A 21,555-nucleotide genomic window follows, 5' to 3' on the forward strand; every position below is an offset into this window, starting at 1 on the left:
TGAATCCGAAGAGTTTCTGGAAGTTTTGCGTGGCGAAAAAGTTTGAAATGAAGATTTCGAACTGGATCGCAAAAGTTGCATCCGAACCCAATGACGAAAAAAAACTATCTAAGGATGGAGTCGATGACCATGCGCACTATCGTCCAAGGGAAGAGTCACTTGTCTCGGGACTACAAAGACTTCTTCCAAAACAACAACAAGGTGCAAGCATCCGAGCCGAACACCAGATGGCAATCTAATGCAAGTGTGAGATCTGCAGCTCATATGTCTCGAACACATTGTTACTAGTTGCGTTGGTCAGCTATTATGACTAAGATGAGCAGAGCTTACTGTTCCTAATAAAGCCAACATTGCTTAGGGCATTCTTTGACTGAGGACCAGTAACAAACAAGGAAACCCTGTGGCTTAAGGTGGGCCTGGAACTGTTAGTAGGCTGGTACAGAGAGCCTGCTTGCCACTCTTGGGCTACCTTCAGAGTCTGCCAAGAGGTAACCACAGAAGCGACTTCCAGCACTTCTGAATCTTCAAACACAGGGCCTGCGAAATCTTGAAAGGGCTGGTATGACTGCTCGCAGCCCAGGTTTAGCAGAAGCCCTCTGGGTGCTACAATGGCTGCTAATACCGGACCACTGGATCTTACTCCTCTAGGTGAAGCCGAGTTAATCCTGAGCTGGAACAGCGCCGGGGAGCTGACAAATGAACATGGGTGATAACAGACGGAGCAGTGCATCTTGGTGGGGTTTAGTGGAATCACACACGAATATCTCTTTTGTACAGTTTTACTGAAACTTATCTTTTTGATGAGCTTGAAGAGAATGTGAAAAAGCCTAAAAAACAAACTAGCCTGTGGGGACCAGTGACTAATAGGACAAGGAAAACTTGACCATCACAACGTACAATAAGAAAGGTCTTCCAACATTTGAAGAACAGAGCTTAAGCAATAGTTGCAGGTAGCTGTACCAGAAAAAAGAGAAAGTAGATTACCCCCTACAGTGGAGCCGTGAATCTCTGCTGTAGTATTAATAAAAGCCAAATCGTTGAGTCTCACTAAAACAACCTTGCTCACAACAGACCGCTATGAGTAGCAACCTAAGAAACACCAAAAAAGAAGAAAATGGACAACAAGCTAACAGAGGTCAGGAGGACATCACACTCCATGAAGGTGAATAAATAAATAAATACAAAGTGGTATCAGAAATGCAGTCTTTAGATGATACACAAACTATAAATAAGGGAAGAGGTGGGAAGAAAAGGTATCGAGACTACAATCACTTTTTGTACGGATGCGCTGTAAAAGGAGTATTTTAGCTAAACTCTATGACAAAAAGATCTGATTTGAACCATGAAAGCCAAATACATTCACGACCCTGGTTAACAAAGCATAAGGAGCAAGTATATCTCCTCCTTTGTTTCAGAATCCTCATCTCCTCTCAGCTCAAGATGTAATCCCGGCCAAGTAAAAGAGAACTCCTATAGGAACATCATTACAGGGAGCATGGCAAAATAGTCCTGAAGCAGATGAGGAGGGAGAATCAGGCATAACAACCATAAGAGATACAAAAGAGAATGAAGTAAACATTCAGGAGAGTACACTGCAGGGAAACAATTTTTAGTTCAACTCAAAAGGGTTTGAATACTCATAGACCCAACAGTCATAAATGTAAGATACTCATGTTTTTCCCAGCAACTACTCAAAGATATTAAAAACAAATAATAATCACAAGCAGCTATTGCTACTGTGGGCAACTGGGTTATTGATTGAGGGGGGTGTAAGCCCTTCACATCAACAACCACAATCCTTATAAGAATGAGCCACAAGAGCCAATAAATTAACCTGTGCTTTACCCTCTGGTAGCTTGGCACAAAAGCAGTCAGGCTTAACTTCGAGGCAAAGTGTATTTATGAAGTACACAAACAGTAATGTTATGTTATGTTAACCTCCATTTATAACGCGCACGGCTACTCGGAAGTGTCCCGGTGCGAAAGTCAAATGGTGGAGACAGAGAGGGGCGGACCCGGCTGAAAGATTACCTAAATAACAAAGTTTTAAAATATTTTTTAAACAGCCTGAGGTCGCTGGTGTTCCGCAGTTCAAAGGGCAAGGCATTCCAAGCCATGGCCGCTCTGACAGAAAGGGAGCTGCCTCCCATTCTCGCCAGGCGGAACCTGGGTACAACAGCGAGGCATTGATCTGTAGAACGTAAATGTCTGGGCAGCACATAAAATGTGAACCGTCTCCTGAGAAACTGAGGCCCTACCTTGTAGAGAACACCATGGGCAAGCGTAAAAGCCTTAAACAAAATACGTTGGTCAACCGGGAGCCAGTGCAGATCTCGTAGAGTCTGCCTCGCACTAGACCTTCCAGGAATACCCAGTAAGGCTGAGAGCACAGGTCATCATTTCTTTGGCCATTTTGGGCAAAAGGGGCAGAAACTTCTTTAGGCGTTTCAGTGTGCCGAAGCGCACACCGGCTACTTTATTGATCTGAGGCATAAATCTCAATTTCTCACTGAAGCAAACTCCCAGATTTTTCGCCAGGCTTCCCGTAGATTTAGTTATGGGGTAACCCACCGGCCAGATGTCTTCTATAAAATGCAGGGGGAAGGATCCATAAAGGAGCACCTCAGATTTCTCATTGCATTTTAGTTGGGCTTGCGCTAGCCATTTAAAAACTTCTGCAAGACAGTTTTTGGCAATAATCGGCGAGAAATCAGTTTTCTTCCACGTGAAGAGGAGCTGGGTATCATCAGCATAAGCTATGATCTTAGCGCCCAGCTCCTCTACCAGATAAACAAGGGGCGTCATATAGACATTAAAAAAGAGAGGGCTCAGTGTTGAGCCCTGGGGGACCCCCGTCATCAGACTTCTCAGTGTAGAGGAGAAAGGAGGCAGCCATACTTGCTGTGTCCTATTAGCTAGAAAGCATTCAATCCAGTCCCACACCTGAGAGGAGGAGCCTAGCGCGCAACCAAGATGGCCGCATAGGTGCGAGGCTCCCGAGGACCTCCGCGACCTCCTGCATAAATCCTGACTATATCCTGTCCTAGATGAGGGGACTGTGTTCGTGAGACCGAGCTGAGGTGCCACCCGTTTTCCGTTTCCAAATCGGACCTCGGACACCGGCGGGAGCATCGATTGAGGTTTGCGGCCTTCTCCACGCCGGCCCCCCGGATTGGAGTTGTGGGGCGATCCGGAGACAAAGTGAACAACAGCGGCGGGCGAGGCTGGGCGATTCGCGTACCCCGCACTTTCACTTTCGCTTTCGCGCCCTCCTTGCTGCCAAGCGAGGAAGGGTCGCAGGGCGGCGTGCGGTGGTGTGACTTCATCGGGGTGCCCTGCCGGCCCGCCAGCTGTGATCCGCCCTTCGGAGCTGTGGTCGCCCTCCCCCGGAGCCCGTGAACCGGTCTGTCAGCCCTTTTCAAGGAGATTGGCACGATTTGGGGACTGGAGCCATGTCCACGAAACAAGATGGCGACCGGGAAAAGGTGAAATCGACCCGCCGTGGCGCAGCCCCTCAGTCTAACAACATGGACCGCTACACCCTCCAGAAGGGATCTCCAGAGGCGCCGCGTAGGTCCCCTGTTGGCCCGACTGATGCCCCTGCTTTGCCCGCGGATCTGACCCTCCGGGACGTCATGGGCGCCATCGCCGAGATGAAGGCCTCAGTGGACCAGCGCTTTGACACTCTGGCGCAAAAGATTGACTCGGTCCTCGTGGATGTGGGCCTGGTGAGGGCCGATCTGTCCAAGACGAATGACCGGGTCGACTCTTTGGCCCACACCACCTCGGGCCTCACAACGGACGTGGCGGCCCTCCAAAAGGAGGTGCGCCGACTGGGCCAGGCGAGCGCCCTGATGGATCGTCGACTGGAAGATTCCGAGGGTCGGGCCCGGAGGAATAATGTTCGCATTGTCGGGGTGCCGGAGGGACGTGAGGAGGAGGCGGCGGATCTGTTTGTGGAGGACCTGATCCTCACCCGTCTCCAGCCCCGGGGGCTGAGTAAACTCTTCGCAGTGGAACGTGCCCACAGGGTCCCCGGAGGGAGACCTAAGATCGGAGCCCCTCCGAGGCCTCTCATTGCCCGGATCTTCAACTTTCGGGACAGAGACGCTATCCTGCAGACTTCTAGGCAACAAGGACCGGTCAGACTCGACAATACGGACGTAAACTTCTATCCTGATTTTACTCCGGCGGTCCAGAAGCAGAGACTGAGTTTTCTCGGAGTCAAACGTCGCCTACGGGACCTGAACCTCAAGTATGCAATGCTTTTTCCAGCGAAGTTGAGGGTAGAGGTGGATGGCCGCACGCACTTTTTTGATCGTCCCGAGGCGGCCGGGGACTGGTTGGACACTTTGCCCGGGGACCGGGGCCGGGGGGGTGGGGGGGCGCGGTTGGTGGGGAGGGCTTGCCGGATCAGGACTGAGGGACTACTAGTAGGCCTTGCTCTGGACAACATTATTGTCATCATTGACTGATTGTGTAAGTTCCCCTCCCGTGGAGGTCGTACGGGGTCTCTTGGGGGGCTTTCCCTCCTCCTCTGGGGGACTAGTTAGTGTTTTCATCTATGGGGCGACAGGCACACTGCACTTTGGGGGGGCTGTTCGGGCTCATGCAGGGGTGCAGGGAGGGGGGAGTTCTGTTGGGATGGGTGGGTTGGGGTGGGGTGTTGTTCGTTTTTACCGCAAGGCAAACCCTTTACTGTATTGGTGTTTTTGAGGTGCTCTCGGGGGGACGAGTGATGGCTTCTGTATGTGATGGGGGGTAGGGACTTGACTTTGTTGTCTTGGAACGTTAATGGACTGGGGGATAGGATTAAGCGAGGTGTGGTCCTGCAGTATCTGAAACGAATTTCGCCAGATGTGGTCTTTCTGCAGGAGACACACCTTATTGGTAATTCCTTCTTTGCCATGAATCGGCGTGGCTATCGTTTGGTGGCCCACTCGGGCTTCACGTCTGGCTCGCGGGGGGTGGGCATCATGGTTAAGAACTCGCTCCCGCTGGAAATAGATGAGGTGCGCCATGATGAGAGGGGACGCTACACTGCCTTGGTGGGGAGAATGGAGGGCAAAGTGGTTGTCTTTGTTTCAGTGTATGTCCCACCGGGGCTACAGTCTACCACCTTTGCGGACCTGGGGCGCCTCCTCCTTGACCTTCCGGGGGGGCTTCTGGTGGTTGGGGGGGATTTCAATGCGGTGGTTTCTGGGATTATGGATCGTCACCCCCCTAGGGACCTCCCCTGGGCGCAGGCGTGGCTGTCCGGCCTTTTGGATACATTGGGATTGGTGGACTGCTGGCGCTTAAAACATCCCACGCAGCTGCAATACACCTTCCATTCGGGTGCCCATGGTAGCCTCTCGCGGCTTGATCATATCCTTGTCCCTGCGGCCTATGCTGGGGGGGTGGGAGAGGTGCGCCATCTGGCGCGGGGTATTTCAGATCACTCCCCGCTCCTGTTGCACTTTGGTGTCCTCCCGAGGGGGGAGGGCAGGATAGCTCCAATCAATGCCTGGTATCTGCGCGACCCCACTATTCGCGCGGACCTGATTAAATCCTTGCAGCGGTATTTCGAGGAGAATGTGGGGTCTGTCCCTTCGGCTATCTCCCTTTGGGAGGCCTTCAAGACAGTTATTAGGGGGGAGGCCCTCTCCTTCATATCCCATGCCCGGAGGCGCGAGCAGGAGGAGGTGACCCGAGTGGAGGCCGAACTTACTGAACTAGAGGGTGATTTGGGGAGTGGGGTGACGGATGCTGCACTGCATGTTCTACACCTTAAGCAAGCGGCCTATAGGGCCCTCGTCACGGAGGCAGCCAGGGGCCTCAGTAGAGAGCAACAGGGGCGACTGTATGATGTGGGTGATAAGGCTGGTAAATTGATTGCGTGGTTGGATAAAAAGGAGAGAGCGAGTCGTGTGGTTCCGCTGACTGAGAGGATGGATGGTGTACGTGTCACCGAGCCAGAAGACATTGTCTCTTGCTTCGCGGATTATTTCCGCGAGGTGTATTCCCCGGTCTCTCCCTGCTCGGAGGCGGATTCTCATGCCCTGCTTCGAGATATCGCGCTGCCCTCCCTTTCGGTGGAGGACAGGGAGTCGTTGGATGCTGCTCCTACCTCGGACGAAATTGCCCTCGCTATACGCTCGGTTGCATCTGGCAAGGCCATGGGCCCGAACGGCATCCCTATCGAGTTGTATAAGCTGCGACCGGACGTACTGGCACCCCACCTCCGCGCGATGTTCCTTGCGGCCCACTCGCGGGGCTCCCTCCCGCCGGACCAACGTCTGGCTACAATCGTGGTGATCCACAAGGAGGGGAAACCCCGAGACCGGGTTACCTCCTATCGGCCTATCTCGCTCTTGAATGCGGAGCCCAAAATCCTTGCCAAGGTGCTTGCCAACCGGCTGGTCGGCGTGGTGGGCGATTTGGTCCACCAAGACCAGTCTGGCTTTATCCCCCATCGCAACACGGCCCTCAATCTGCGGCGCTTGCACGGGGTGCTCGCGCGTGTTCCGTCCGCTCGAATGGCCATACATTTGGGCGATGCTGGCGAAATTTGGTTTTGGACCGGGATTCATCAGCTGGGTCAAATTGTTGTACTCGGGCCCGTTAGCGCAGGTGGTAGTGAATGGGCGAGTCTCGGCCCCGTTCGCGCTGGGACGGGGCACGCGACAGGGTTGCCCCTTGTCGCCGCTCCTGTTTGCATTGGCCTTGGAACCCCTGGCGGAGTGGCTGCGGTGGCACCCTTCCATCCGTGGTCTCCGTTGGACCCCCGAGTATGAGGACCGCGTGTCCCTCTACGCTGACGATATCCTTTTGTACCTAGCCTCCCCGCGCAAATCACTGATTGTCCTGGTTGATGTCCTGCGCTCCTTTGGCCGTAACTCAGGCCTTGTCATCAACTGGGCTAAATCATGTGTCTATGTGCTTTCCGGGGAGGCTCCCGTCCTCCCGCGGGGATGTCCGATCCAGATTGCCTCGCAGGGGTTTCGGTACCTGGGTGTCTATATCACGCTGGACCCGGCGGCCCGCTACGAGCGAAACTTGCTTCCCCCCCTCCAGCGCTTGAAGGAGGACGTCGCGCGCTGGCGGCACCTGACGCTTTCGCCGCTCGGCCGGGCGGCATTGTTTAAGATGATGTCGTTGTCGCGCTTCCTGTACGCTCTCCAGAACACTATGGACCTAGTCCCGGCGCGCTACTTCCGTGAGGTGGAGAGTCTACAGCGCCGCCTGTTCTGGGACGGGAGGCCGCGTATAGCCCTGGCGAAGTTGACGCTCCCGTGGTATGACGGGGGGATTGCCCTCCCGGACATTAAGCGGTATTACTGGGCCTCCCAGCTAGCTGCAATTAATCACGGCCTCTATGGGCCCGCCTTGAACCCGGCATTTGAAATGGACAAGACGCTCCTCCCCGGTGGCGACTACAATCGAGCACTCTACTCTGGCGCGCCGGATCCCCGCTTGACGGGGCCCACGCGTGTCATGGTGCGGGTGTGGCACGCGGCCAATGCAGCTATGGGGTGGAAGGACCGTTTGACCCGGGCGTCGCCGTTGTATGCGCCTCAGCGGTTGGGCTCCCTGTGGACCTCGAAGGGCTTCGAGAAGTGGGACACGATTGGCATCAGTAAAGTGGGGGACCTCTGGACGAGAGGGGGATTTAAAACATTCGAGACGCTGCAGACGGAGTTTCAGCTGCAGGGCAGTGAATACTTTCGGTACTTGCAGGTCCGTCATGCGCTGGGCTCCGTCTTCCCAGACGCCGCCTCCATCCCGGAGTCTTCCCCCCTGGAGGATAGAGTGCTGGATGGCCACGTTCCGGATAGCACGATCTCCCTCATTTACAAAAAACTGATTAATGACCGCTCGGGCCTGCTGACCGGCCTCCGTGAGGCTTGGGTTGCCGACGGGCTGGAGTTGGACGACGAAGACTGGATTTCCGCGGTGGCCTCTCCGAAGGAGGTGGCCATACCGGCTCGCCTTCGATTCGTCCAGCTTAAGATACTCCACCGGGTTTACATGACGGGGCCAAGGCTTCTGCGTATGGGTTATGCTGAGGACGGGTTGTGTAAGCGTGGGTGTGGTGCTTTGGCGACTTTTTTGCATATTTTGTGGGAATGCCCGAAGGTGGAGCGATTCTGGCGTGGTGTGCATGAGGTCCTGCGTCTGGTTACGCATGTCGCACTGTTGCCTGAAGCGAGGAGATGCTTGCTGAATGTGTGGGAACCAACTGATTACTCGGTTCCGCAGACGCGATGGGTGACTCTGGGATATATGATAGCTAAGCGTGACATCGCTCAACTGTGGGGATCCCAGCGGCCCCCGGCGGTGTCGGCCTGGAAAGAACATATGGATTGGTGCATGTTCCGAGAAAAGGTGGTGTATGTGGCGAGGGGCAAGCCTGGGGCGTGGGTGAAAATATGGGGCCCCTGGAACGCCTACCGCGGGGGTATTTGCGAGCCACCACTGCTGCCTGCTGCCTCACCGGCTCCGTCCCCCTAGTTGACCCCCTCCCCCAGCCCCGGGCACAGAGTTCCCCCAGTCCTGGACTTGTTTCCCTTCCCCCTCTTCAGATTCCTGTGGATGGTCGGGGTCCCTTATTCGAGGAGCACGTGTGGATACCTTCGATTGCGGGTTGCCTTGCGGGTGTGTTTTTCTATGTTGTTGCGTGTGTATAAAATGAAACCGTATTGTGGGCTTAGAGTCATGTGGCTTACGTCGTTGATGTCTCCTGATTTGCTTCTCTGTAACGCCAAGTGCCCTTTTGTAAGTTTGTCAGGTGCTCCTGTCACTCTAGCGGCCGGCCGGAAGGTTGTAGGCCCATACTTGTATATACTTGAGATTGCAATAAACGGTTTCAACAAAAAAAAAAATAAAAAAAAAAATCCAGTCCCACACCTGACCAGAGATGCCGATGTGAGACAACCGCGCCAAAAGTTGGCGGTGTGGCAAGGTGTCAAACGTGGCAGAGAGGTCTAGTAGCACCAGAGCTGCTCTGCCGCCGGCATCCAGGCACTCTCTAATAGCCTCCGCCACATCGACCAGGGCCGTCTCAGTGCTGTGAGAGGCCTTGAAGCCCAACTGGGCAGGGTGAAGTGCGCCAGAGGTCTCAACAAACTCAGAGAGCTGATAACTAGCCGGGGTAGCGGGATTTAATGAGGGTTTTTTCAGCAAAGGAAGGAGTTTTGCCGCTTTCTATTCAGATGGAACCGTGGCGGCCAGGAGGGACAGGTTGACAATTTTGTTGACTTCAGGGTTGACTACCTCCGCCACTGCCGCCAGTAACTTAGCTCGACAGGGATCCGTAGGAGAGCCCGATTTAAGCGATTTAAGTATTGCCAGAGTATCAGACAGCGGGATGGGAGTGAAGGTAGTCAAAGAGGGGCGGGCTAGATCAGAGTCAGCAGCCGTCTGATGAAAATAGGTCGCCTGCCTTTGAGTAGAAGACCCAAAGCTATCCTGTATGGCTTGAATTTTATCAATCAAAAATTGCCGAAAGCTGCTCACACCAGTCATTAGAGACGGGCGAAGCCATCTGTTCAGCTCATGGATTCAGGAAGCTATGTACAATTGCAAAAATTTCCTTAGAATTATTAAACAACCCAAGAAAAATCTCACACCAGTGTACAAAAACTAAATTTTAACTGGTTATATGCAGTTTCAAAGTCTTAGGTAAACGTTGGGCCAAAAAGTGAAAAGTGTCAACTGTACTTATCTGGTTGCACTGGAACGGGACAAAGTCACAAGCTCAAGCCAACGAATATGGAGCATGGGCCAGGGACAGGACGGAGTTTGGCCAGCTGGACAGTGTACTTGGTTTTACTTGAGCTGAGATGTGACATCCTACGTCAGTTTCGATGGGGGTCACTGATTGGGAGCTGTGAGATGCTGCATTACGCTGTGTCAGTTGTGAGGAGGCTGATCAGTTGCTGCGATGCACTGTCCTGGGTTGTCGTGTTGGTTCAAAGAGATCCCTCAGTTGGGTCAGGAGGAGTACACTCCGATGATAGCCAAGGGTCCAGGACTTTAGAAGCACCTCTTGTGGATCAGGACTCACTCCAGCAGAAGCCAGCACGAGGGTACAGGCAAGTCCTGTTGGGTCTGGTCAGCTGAGTAGATGCAGGACAGGTCTCTGGAGCTTGTATGTCCCTGTAGCTCACACAGGAGGCCAGCCAGCTATCCCTTGAGTCCCTCTGGTGGTCCTGAGTTTAAGGAGTAGGTCCAAGCTTCCTTCCTCAGGCAGCAGGGCAGACCATCCAGAAGCAGGGCAGTCCCTCAGAGACTTTCACAGGTCCAGAAGGGATCTGATGAGTGGATCAGGATGTCCAATATTTATACCTGGTGCCACCCTTTGAAGTGGGGGATTCCCTACCCCACATCTGGTCTGGAAAGTTCCTTACTTTACCTGGCAAGGCTCCAAGTAGTCAAGGGTGACAAAATACTGTTGTCAAGTGCCTTTGTGAGTGTTGGGCAGGGAACAGCTCCGCCCCAACCATCCTGGCGACATGGCCCATCCTGCCAAGACCTCGTCCCCTTTTTGTATCACTGGCTGGGAGGAACGCACAAAGATAAACAGCTAAGCTATTTACAGTCATGTGACCCAGAATACTGGAAAAAGGCACAAACTGTTAGGGCAAGAAAATGCTAGCCTTCTAAAAGTGGCATTTTAAGAATTGCAACATAAAATCAGACTTTATCATAACAGAGGGTTTTATGTCTCAATCTATTTCTGTGTAAACATCATTTATTTTCATATCGGTTTCCAAACTTAAGTTATCACTTATTAAATGTAATAAGGTAACCCAGTGTCATCCTATGGGAGATAGACCTGGCAATAGTGAAAAACGACTGTAGGAGTTTTTCAATACCAGAGCATGTAAAACTTAAACCCATATGTCATACTTTTTAAATACAATGCGCCCTGCCCTAAGAGCCTTTAGGACACACCATAGGAGTTACACATATATGCTAAAAGGGTTTAGTTTACTAGGTGGAAATGGCAGTTTAAAACTGCACTACATGTTTCAGTGGCAGGACTGAGATGTTTTAAAAGGGTATTTCAGTGGGTGACACTAGTAGCATTTAACTTAGAATCATGGAACATATTTTGACTAAGGCAATACAGTTCTAGTCAATCAAACTTCAAAATTTATTTAATTTTATGATATATCCTTCGTTGTGCTATGAAGCATCCAAACAGAGGTGGGAATTTAAATAGCTTGCGATTAAATTCATAGAATCGCAGGTTCAGGAACAGGCATTTCCACATGAAACGTTAAACGTTCTGTGGGAAGACTGGTTTTACCTTTTCTCTGACTCCCAATCTGCTCAGTCATTATTGAATGAGATTCAGGAAACTCCCCTGGTCTTGGTAGTAGCATGGGAATAGTATTCATACAGAAACCAGTAGGATTGGAGTCTTTGGTTATTTTTTCTAAGCAGATGTGTTCTCTTGAAGCAGGTCTATGGCAGAGATTTAATTGTGCTTGCTGGGGGTTTTAACTGTCATGTATGTGACCCCCCACAGGATTGTGACCTTTTAAATCATAGCTGTTTGCTCAAAGAAGGGTTACATTTTGTACATTCGACTGATGGCCAGGAGCTCAATGAGCTCTTAGAATCTCACAATTTGGTTTTTACCCTGGAGAAACTGGTGAACTCCTCGAACTCAGACTTTTAAAGGGAGGGGTTGTAGGTATTTTATTGATTTCATATTTGTCTCAGCCCCACTATACCTGTTGATTTAACAAAGATTAAGCAGGGCTAAGTCGATCTCATTATCATGCAACTACTTCAATACTGCCCGCCTCATGACCAGCGTGTTCAGGCCCTAATTGTTTAGAGTCACAATTTGCAAATTAGCTATGAGGTGGCATGAGGCTTATTTATTTATGCTTAATAAGTATTTGGATAATGTGCCCTTGGCCCTTCCATAAATTGCCCTAGAGACACAGACTTTGGTGCAGATAATGCCGTGGAGCCCTACATACTAGTGACAAGCCCAAATTTCCCTGGTATCCTACTATCTTTCTCCCTTTGCTGTGCCCCTCTGATCCATGCCCCCCCCCCAGCTTATTTGCTAAAGGGGCACCTACCGTTAATCCCTTAGCAAATAAAGTACTCAATGCTTCTTTGACCACACAAGTGGTTCCGGTTCAATGGAAGCAAGCTAAAAACCTACCCTTGCTTAAAATTCTTCAGCTAACCCAAGTGTTCAGGAGAATAACAGACCAATTACCTTACTTCTTTCAAAGGTTTTAGAGAAATGGGGAAATCAACAACTTTCTCAATTTTTGGAAACTAATGATGTTCTGCACTCTAGCCTGTTTAGGCGTAGACCCAATTTCAGTACTGAGACAGCGTTGATGGATGTCTCCGAGCATATTAAAGGCTCCCTAGATGATGGGGAGGAAGGCCATCTTGGTCATATAAAACATTTCAGCAGCTTTTGATACAGTCCCCTATTTAAGGTTGCTAGCCCGATTACGATCAATTGGGATAAATGGTATAACCTTACAGTGGCTTTCATCCTTTCCGGAAGAGAGAAGTTAGGAAGTCTGGATAGCTGCGTTCATGAGTGCATGAGATGGCAGCAGTAGGAGTGATCAGGGCTCAGCTTTAAGCCCCACTCTATTTAATGTTTACCTTACACCTTACACCCCTAGCCTGGTTAGTTGAGGAACTAGGAGTCAAAGTGATGTCCTATGCTGACAACACTCAGCATTGTTTACCTGCATAAAGAGAGTAGAGATTTCTGGGGAGGCTGTTAAATTCCTCAAATCCGTTTTTCATTGGATGACAGTTAATCAATTGAAATGTAATGCTGAAAAGACAAAAATATTATTCTTTGGCTCTCTCGCCAGGCTTATGGCAGACTTTCAGGCCAAATGACACTTCACCACCTGGACCTCAACAGGATACAGTTAAGAATGGGACCGGTCTTTGTAGGAACCTGTTTCAATTGTTATGTATTCTGAAAAAGTTCTTTCTTCTGCTAAAAAAAAGTCATTCAGGCTTTGATAACTTCCAGATTGGACTATTGAAATGCTTTGTACTTACTTGGGTCTTTCAGATAATCTTAATAGACTACAGGTTGTCCAGAACTCTGCAGCTCAAATTCTTTTGAATATCCTCCCATGGTCTCCTATTTCCTCTCACTAGAAGGCTCTTCATTGGCTCCCAATAAAAGAAAAAAGGATGCTTTTTAAAATTCTTGTCCTCATTCACAAAGCATTGCAGGCCACCAGGGCAAACTATCTCAGGGAAAGGATTAAGGCGCATGTTCCCTCTAGAAGTCGCCAATTTTATAGTGGTCGGTTGGCTAAGATCCCAAAGATACATCGAATGAGAATTGTAGGCAGGTCCTTCTCCTATCTCTGGTTGGTTGCCTGGAATAAACTTCCTCTAGAACTATTAATAGAAAAATTGTTAACTTGGTATAGAAACAACTAAAGGCGCTCTGCAAAGAGCATTGGGGAATGTAGAAGGAGCAATAGTTCCGATCGGTGCTTCTAGGGAAGGAAGGGTCAGTTACCAAAAAAAAAAAAACTTATTGACCCCTCAAAGAGGGGAACGAGCAAACATCAAAAATCCAATCTGAGCACACTTATGTAGTCCAAAGACAATAATGTTGTAAACACAAATTTTATCGGTGTCCACTTTTTTTTTTTTTTAACAACATAGTTTATTGATTTTACAAAGTATATGCAGAGTTGCCTCCCAGAGGATACATGTAATAATACAGATACGTTCGGGTCACATGAAATCCAAATTCGTTTTCATACAGCCAATGTTTGATCCAATTTTCGTTTCATACAGCCAATGGTCAATCCAATTCATGCAATCAGCATATATTGATTCAGCAGTTTTAGCTTGATAGCGGTGCCAAGCTAAAACTGCTGGATTAATATATGATCAATTGGACTGAACATTGGCTGTATGAAAACGAATTTGGATTTCATGTTACCCGATCTTATGTTTCTGGATTAAAAGTGGACACCGATAACGTTTGTGCTTACAACATTATTGACTTTGGACTACATAAGTGTGCTTGGATTTGATTTTTGTTGTTTCCTCTGGAACTACGTACAACGGCTGAGACATCAATTATTAAGAAAAAATTAAAAGCTTGGATGTTTTAACAGAATAGCGTCACTGTTTGCCTGTGCAGGTTGCCTCGAAGGCAGCACCGTGACACTCACTTGAGTAGCAAAATGCTTTATAAATCTCATATCATATCACCATAACATCAACATTAGATTACAGAAATAAATGGGATCCAGTTCAACCCCAAACTTGTGCAAACCTGTGTGCCAGTCAAAGTACGAGGCTTTCACATTCGGCAGAGGCCCAGCTAGGCTCCAAAGGCAGAAGTAGGAACCACCAAAACCACAGTCCATATACTCTACTGTCCGGGAGGGAAGCCTTGAATACCACTGTGGAGATGATCAGTTCCATTTTCAAAGGCTACTCATGTTAGCAATTAGTGTGCTTGTTTTGTGCCTCCCATTTTCAAGTGGCTGCAAACATCTTGGTATGACATTTTCCTTCACAGTAAAGCAGATTTCCAGTCCTGGAAGAGATATATCACAGGTACGAACATGTGTTGTAGAGTCTTCATCTGAGTAGGTCACTGTTAGCAGCTCGAGGTCTCGTTTTCATGCCTCCCTACTCTTCCTTGCGGTCTATGGTTCCAGCCCTTGATTGTTCTCATGATTAATCATGTATGGATGTTCTAAATGCTAATTATTCTGCATGCTTTCTCAAGTGTTCTTGTGGCATTTGCCTTACAGTCCAAGGTAAACAGCAAGCTGTAAGATATCGATCATTGCCAGAGCACTGTAGTGGATGAGATGTCCTAGAACAGAGTGATCTTGCAATCCTGAAAGTGAATGTATTTTTGACAGTGCTTCTCCATTTTCTCCCCTTGACCTTCATAAATGAAATCAAGTTAGAACACCTGGAGGATGTTTTGGGCAGATCTGCTATATTAAAAACACCGATTCGTATTTAGTTCCAGTCGACATCTTAATTTTTGATCAGATATATTGTAACAGGGCTTTGATGCAGGCTTTCATTTCAGATCTGGGCACGCCCCGTTGATTCTGCATATTCTGATATTATTCCTACAAGAGCGAGCTTCAGCATCTTCAGGTTTCTCAGCGCGTATAGTTTGCTGAATTTCCAAGGCTGACACTCACTCAACTGTGGTGTTTCGTTTGTATGCTTGTTCTGTAGTAACGTTCTGAACTCGGTCCAGATGCATCTCCATTTTTTGCAAGTTGTGGTGTAGTCTGGAGATACTTTTTGCTAGATCATGCTGAAGGGAGGACATTTCAGATTGTCACTTTCACATGAGTTGTTGAATGCCACCGCTCGCTCCATCACCAAAGCCTGGGCTGCCTCAGCATCCAGTGGTGATTAAGGCGCATGCAGCTCCTAATAGTCAAAGGCACCTGTTGTGCTTGCCGTGTTTGCGAGTGTGGAGCACATCCCTTATTGATGGGGTCTTTCCTTGTTTGCTTCTCCCAGAAACCATTAGTGCCACAGTGCTCAAGCTCGTGGAGGTTCCAGATGCACTTTAGATTGTACTCGTTATAATCATACTTTACGCTGTCAGGCAAAAACTCAGTGCCCGGAATTGCTAAATGTCCTGTTTACCAAGTTTCCATTACTCTAATTCTTCATGTGGGCGACTGATAAGTTCCCAGGAAGTAATATGATGATCTAGTAATTGCGTCGAATGCCCAAGTATCTCTAAACGGAGCACTATTATACTTATGACTTGAGCTCGCTTTCTCCATGTTATTGCGCATCTCTTTTTTCTTTTTCAAAACTGCCAGGTCACGGAGGCTGAAGTCTTTTTCCATCTCAGAAATGTTCACAAGCCCACATCACTACTAAACTTTCTTTCTCAGGTTGTGAAGAAGCACGTTCAGTTGTTGACCAACTTCTGCTTGCATATGTGTCTTCGAGCATTCGGGTGTCCACTGTGCTGTGCAAGGATTGTACTTAGCCCGATAGGGATAGCGTCAACAACAAACTCGGCACGAAGCTTTGGATCAAAGTATGCTATTTCAGTAGCGTTCAATAGCTTGATTTTCTTGAAGTTTTGCTCACATTCATGTGACCAATTAAATAATAAAACATTACTTTTCATCAACTCTCTTAATGGAACACGTACCGAGGCAAAGACTTGTACAGATCTAGAACAGTAGCTGGCCATGCCAAAGAATGAACGTAACATGGAAACATCTTGTGGGAGACTGGCAATTGAAAGCGCTTTCACTTATTGGATCGGGTGACATACCCCCCCCCCTCCCCCATCAGAAAAGATATAGGCAATTTTTTTTTAGCTTTGTCTGTTCAAACTCACATTTCTCAGCATTCCAAGTAAAACATGCATCAGTGAGCAAACAACACACTTGCATGAGAGCTTTATCATACTCCTTCATTGTAGCTCTGAAAACCAATATGCCATCACTGTAATTAAAAGCATCAAATGACATCTTGAAAAAGCTCTGCAGCTGATAACACACCGAATCCTAGTCTTTTATAATGGAACAGACCAATATGTGTAGAGAAGGTTGTAATGTACCTGCAATTCTCCTCAAGTTCCAACTGATGATATCCTTTATTCAAATCAAGGCAAGAGAAGACCTTCGCACCATTCAGTTGTGTTATAATGTCTACCATGTGCGGACCTGGATGTCGTTCTTTCAATTGCCTTGTTCGCTTACCACAAATCAACATAGATGCGTACAGCTCCTTCCCTTTCCTTTTTGGATACCACCACTATGGGAGAAACTCATGGCATTGGACCAGTGGAACGCGCCATGATATCATGTTTGAGTAAGGATTCAAGTTCTTTTTCAACGGCTTCTCATAAATGAAATGCAATTTCATGTCTTTGAGCAATAGGATGGACGTCCTCATTATTGTGCAATTGTACTTTCATACTAGTGAGTTTTTCTAATCCAAGAAACAGTGAAGGGAACGGACTTACTATTTTGTGAATAGCATTCATGTTATAGTTCACTGATATCAGTCCCATATCAGCAGCTGTGTAGACAGGCACTGATGCCATACCTCGTACTTTTGTTTTCTTGTGTTTCATTGTTGCTATAAATAAACCTTGACTTTTTAATGCCATTGATGCAGCCCATGTATACTCATTGGTTTTCGAGGGCCTAAGTTGTGGCAATGGAGATAGTTCACAGTATTTCTCCTCAGGCATAATATTTGACGCACTACTGTCGATAATAAAAGGTATTGAGCAACCATTTACTTTTAGTGTAATCTTCGGACAATGTTTGAATGACTTTGGTGCTTTTTCATGTTGACTTTTCTTTATGTTCTATTTTTCTTCACATGCATCCAGTCCAACATGAGCACATTTCTCTGAAGTAAACATCGACATTGCACAACCATCTTCTTCACTTTCACTTGACATTGATACTGAAGAACTGTTTGACGATGATTTAGATGATGATCAAATTAGTTTGGTGTCGACTTGCCTCAACTGGTGTGGTCGCTTAGCCTTGTTGGTGTGCCGCAAAAGTTGCTTCTGGAATGTCCAGGTCGCCATTTTGCCTTCCCGCCGTGACGCACTTTTTCCTTCGCCTAGCAAACCGTTACAAAATGGTTCTCATTCCCACAGCCTTTGCCGATCTGTCCAATGGTGGAACATTTACCTTTGTGTGGAAACAAAAATCCACACCTAAAGCACAACTTTTTCTGTGGTGACATCACTCTGTGTTCTTCTGCCTTGTACTTTTGCCTACTTTTCATGTTCATGACTAACTCACTCTGGGCAACTTCAGCCTCCATGTCAGCAGCTTGTCGATCAGCACGCTCTGGCAGCCATGAGAATTTGCTCTAGACCAGGAGTCGCCAACCGTTTCAGTAATAAGAGCTACTAATGATATATGAAAATCTTCCTAAGCTACTAATATTATTAGTGTAGTAACAGAGACCACGTCAGAGAAGATTACATTAGTGGGCACTCCAAGCAAGATTTTGGATTTTAATTAGGAGTGACTAACTATATTTATTACATGACAGCCATAGCTGCAATGCCCCAGGCACCAATGTAATAATATTTGTAATGTCTCCGCAATGACGCATGATTGAACCGTAAATATTTTAATTGTGGGATTCGTTCATTCTTTTAACCAAGCAAAAGCTTCTAATATAGTAGTCGGGCTGCACACTGTAGAGCTACTTACAAGTAGCTGGAGAGTTACCAGTAGCTCACAAACTACTTGTTGGAGAAGCCTGCTCTAGACTAAGAAGTTTCTTTCTGCATTAGTCTGAATAAATCCGTCAATAAGTAGGAGACGTATAGCTTCCTCATTATTAAATTCATTGAACTTAGTGTGTTTGATGGGCGTATCAAGTCTCTCAACAAATTTGTCGACAGTTTCACCTACTTTCTGTCATTCTTGACTGAAAATGTACCATTTGTGATATACATTTGACATTGGATTGAACTTGAGATTTAAGGCTGCTTTGATTTGACAGTATGTAATTTTAGCATCTCGCAGCATTTTCTTTGTGACTTTTTACACCTTCACCAGCAAAACTCTTAAGGTATTTAATAATCCTCTTGTTATCTTCTATCACATCAATGAAATCGTTAAATGTTTCTTTCCAAGCAGTCCATCTGTCGCCAGTATTTTGCTTTTTGGGGGGTATTGAATGGTGGTGGTGGTTTTAGGAAGGCAGCGGCATTGAACCCATTTATGAGATTGGCTAACACGGAGGGTGGAGTTCTCTCTGACACGGTCTGCTGTCCACTAGAACCCACTTCAGCCATGCCATCTCGAAGGCTCTGTGCTGCGCTGGCCTCTGGGTCATTTTGGACAGTAGGTGGAACCTTGACCTCCCTCTTAGTCTCTATTGGAGCTCTTCACTCTTCTGGAAACCTTTGGAGTTGTTATGAGCTGCACTCGGCATATTCAGTGGTGTACCGCTTCGTGTATGGACGGCTCCATTAGCACAACCCATGGCACTTTCTCTGGGGCCACTCCAACCAGCGCTGTGGTATGAGGACTCTTTTTGCTCAGTTCTGGCAAGCAAATGACCATTTCTAGTATTTGAATTGCTTGGCTTTTAGGCATCTCTTTGTATTGTCTGACACCTGGATGATCTCAGTCTCACAGAGATTCTGATCGCAGTGTTATCTTGTAATTTACTGTTGCTATTTGCTGCTCTCTGAAAACCTGGTTGTGTTCGCCTTTCATGTTATCACTCCGTATGATGTTCAGCTTTAGGTTGCGTAGTAGTGCAGCACCTCTCTTTACAGCCTTCCCAGCAGGTTCTTGGCCAACGGTGTGTAGACTTCTCAATGAAGCTGTTATTATCTTCAAATGCTTCACGCTGGCTAGAGTTGCACTTTGACTCCACGTACGCGGCGCCCAGAGATGCCCCAAATTCGCATCGGGCCACCCAAACATTATTGGCAAATGCCCAGCACACCTTCTAAAACATACAGCCAATCAACAGCAAATGAGGAGGAAATGGTAGTAATACCAATAGTCCAATGCATGATTTTGATCATAGACAAGATCGAGCACATAGAAACTGCCTAGGGACTGGGGCCTCTTAAGACTGCTGTGGCAAAAGTCTGGATGGGCTCCAGCAATTCTGCAGCCACACTCTTATGCAGATTCCAGGATATATTCACTCCTCGCTAAGTCATGCTTCTGAGTAAGCTGGGTCACCGACCCTGAATTTTCCACTGGTACATCTGCCTTCAGTGGCGAATGCCTGATGTGGGGTTAGCTTGAACAGGAGAAAGTGAGTACTGTCCCCTGATATATAGATGTCTATATTAATTTGCAGTCTGCCTTTCAAGTAGGATAACTAGATCTACTAACTGGTATTTTTATTCATTTCACATCTTAATGATTGCAAGTTGAGTGATATAACTGTTTACCTCCAATGGACATTACCAACATGCAATTTGCACAGAAAATTGACTAAAAGTACTTTACTTTTTCAGGCTATATAATATAAAAGTTACATAACAGCCTTTGCGTTCGCTACTTACCTCCTTTCTGCTCTGCGACAAACAGCTCTTGCCAAATGGAGTGCTGCGCTACTTTTACCACCAGACTAAAAAAAAAAAAAACACAAGACACTTAAATGCCGCGAAAACTTGGCAAGTAAATTTACCTAGATGACATGGTAAAAAAAATACAAATTAATTAAACAAAAATGCAGCACATTTATATCACATCAGAAAAGCATTCTAAGAATGCAGAAACAAGCATAACTAAACATGGAGCGGTCTTTACACAATCGCCATAGCTTATTATAAACCTCCCAATATTTACTGTCAAAATGTGTACCTTCCAGTTTTAAATATCATCCATCCTCCAACCAAACAACCTCTCTAAAGAAGTAATAGCAAAATTTGGATAGCCAAATTATCCTCATATCAACTGAGAATGAATTTGTACCCTCCATTCTGCGGTATGAAGACAAAATCTCAAACAGAAATCATTGAAATGTAAAAAAAATGCAGAGATTGGGACAAGTTTACTTTTTTGATGTAGGGACTGATTGGGGCAGAGGGAAAAAGAGGGTGCCTCTCAGAAAGGCACAAATAAATGAATGCAGGCATGGTGTGAAACAAAAGTTAATTCAAAAACGAAACGAAGGCTAAAGGATTGCGTAAAACAGACTAAAGAGGGGTGCTGGTTTAAAAACAAACATGGAAGAGGATGGCAATCTCCGCCGAACACAAATAAAATCTAGAGACTTACACCTTGTATGGAATGTTTTAAAACAGTGATGAGCTCATAATGCAACCATCGAAGTGCAACAGAGGAAGAGAACCTCAAAATAAAAGAGGAGGCACATTATTTTGATCGGTTGATAAACCCAATGCAAGACTTACAGGTAAAATGAAGGCTGATAGAGGTGGCAGCTGATCAGAGTATTTATCAATCCACTGCTCTAGTTCTTCAACAGGCCTTTCATTAAATGTTGTCCTTTCTGCAAAATTGTAAATAGAGAAAAGGATTTTTCGTAATAAGAAATAAAAACAGCATCTGATGATGCCACGACTAATCATGCTTGTTGGACTTTGCAAATTCACAACAGATAAATCCTTTATTTGCTTCATCTCAAATTGTGGCGTTCATGGATGTGGCTACAAACACCATAGCATAGGCAATGCATTTCAAATTTCAGGTGCATCATTTGACCAGTTACAGGAGACTGCTGAAGGCGACTTGGTCAGGGCATCTGCAACTAGGCAGAGCACCTCCCTTTGGGAGAAAACTCTTCACTGACTTCATGCAGTCAACCGGACCTCATTTAAATATGCAGTCCTCTAAATCTGCCAGAAGCAGAGCTTCTGGTCATTTAAAGGCAAAAATGGTGGTGTATGCGCAGGTCCACTCGCAGAGCACTGCGCCTGTGAAGTGCGTTTCTTTAATCTAAACTCAAGTTGAGCAGCATATTTTCAGTCTTACTCCCATCTCGGGGCGTTGCTTCCAACTCACCTGAATAAAATGGTCTGCTCAAATAGCTTCAGAAAGGGTTTTTTTTTTT

At 47.1% G+C, this 21,555-nt stretch overlaps 1 protein-coding gene across 2 annotated transcripts in view; it reads right to left on the reverse strand.

Moving 5' to 3' along the window:
- MMAB (metabolism of cobalamin associated B) overlaps positions 1-21,555 on the reverse strand; it is a 153,178-nt gene that overhangs the window by 17,098 nt on the left and 114,525 nt on the right. For both annotated transcript variants that reach the window (XM_085633466.1, XM_085633465.1), the window contains 2 exons: positions 20,897-20,994; positions 20,045-20,109 (listed from right to left, as the gene is read on the reverse strand). In XM_085633466.1, coding sequence (XP_085489592.1) covers positions 20,045-20,109; positions 20,897-20,994 — 163 coding nt within the window. The remainder of the gene's footprint in view (positions 1-20,044; positions 20,110-20,896; positions 20,995-21,555) is intronic.

Source organism: Triturus cristatus, chromosome 11, assembly GCF_964204655.1.
Source record: "Triturus cristatus chromosome 11, aTriCri1.1, whole genome shotgun sequence".
NCBI classification, from domain to species: Eukaryota; Metazoa; Chordata; class Amphibia; order Caudata; family Salamandridae; genus Triturus; species Triturus cristatus.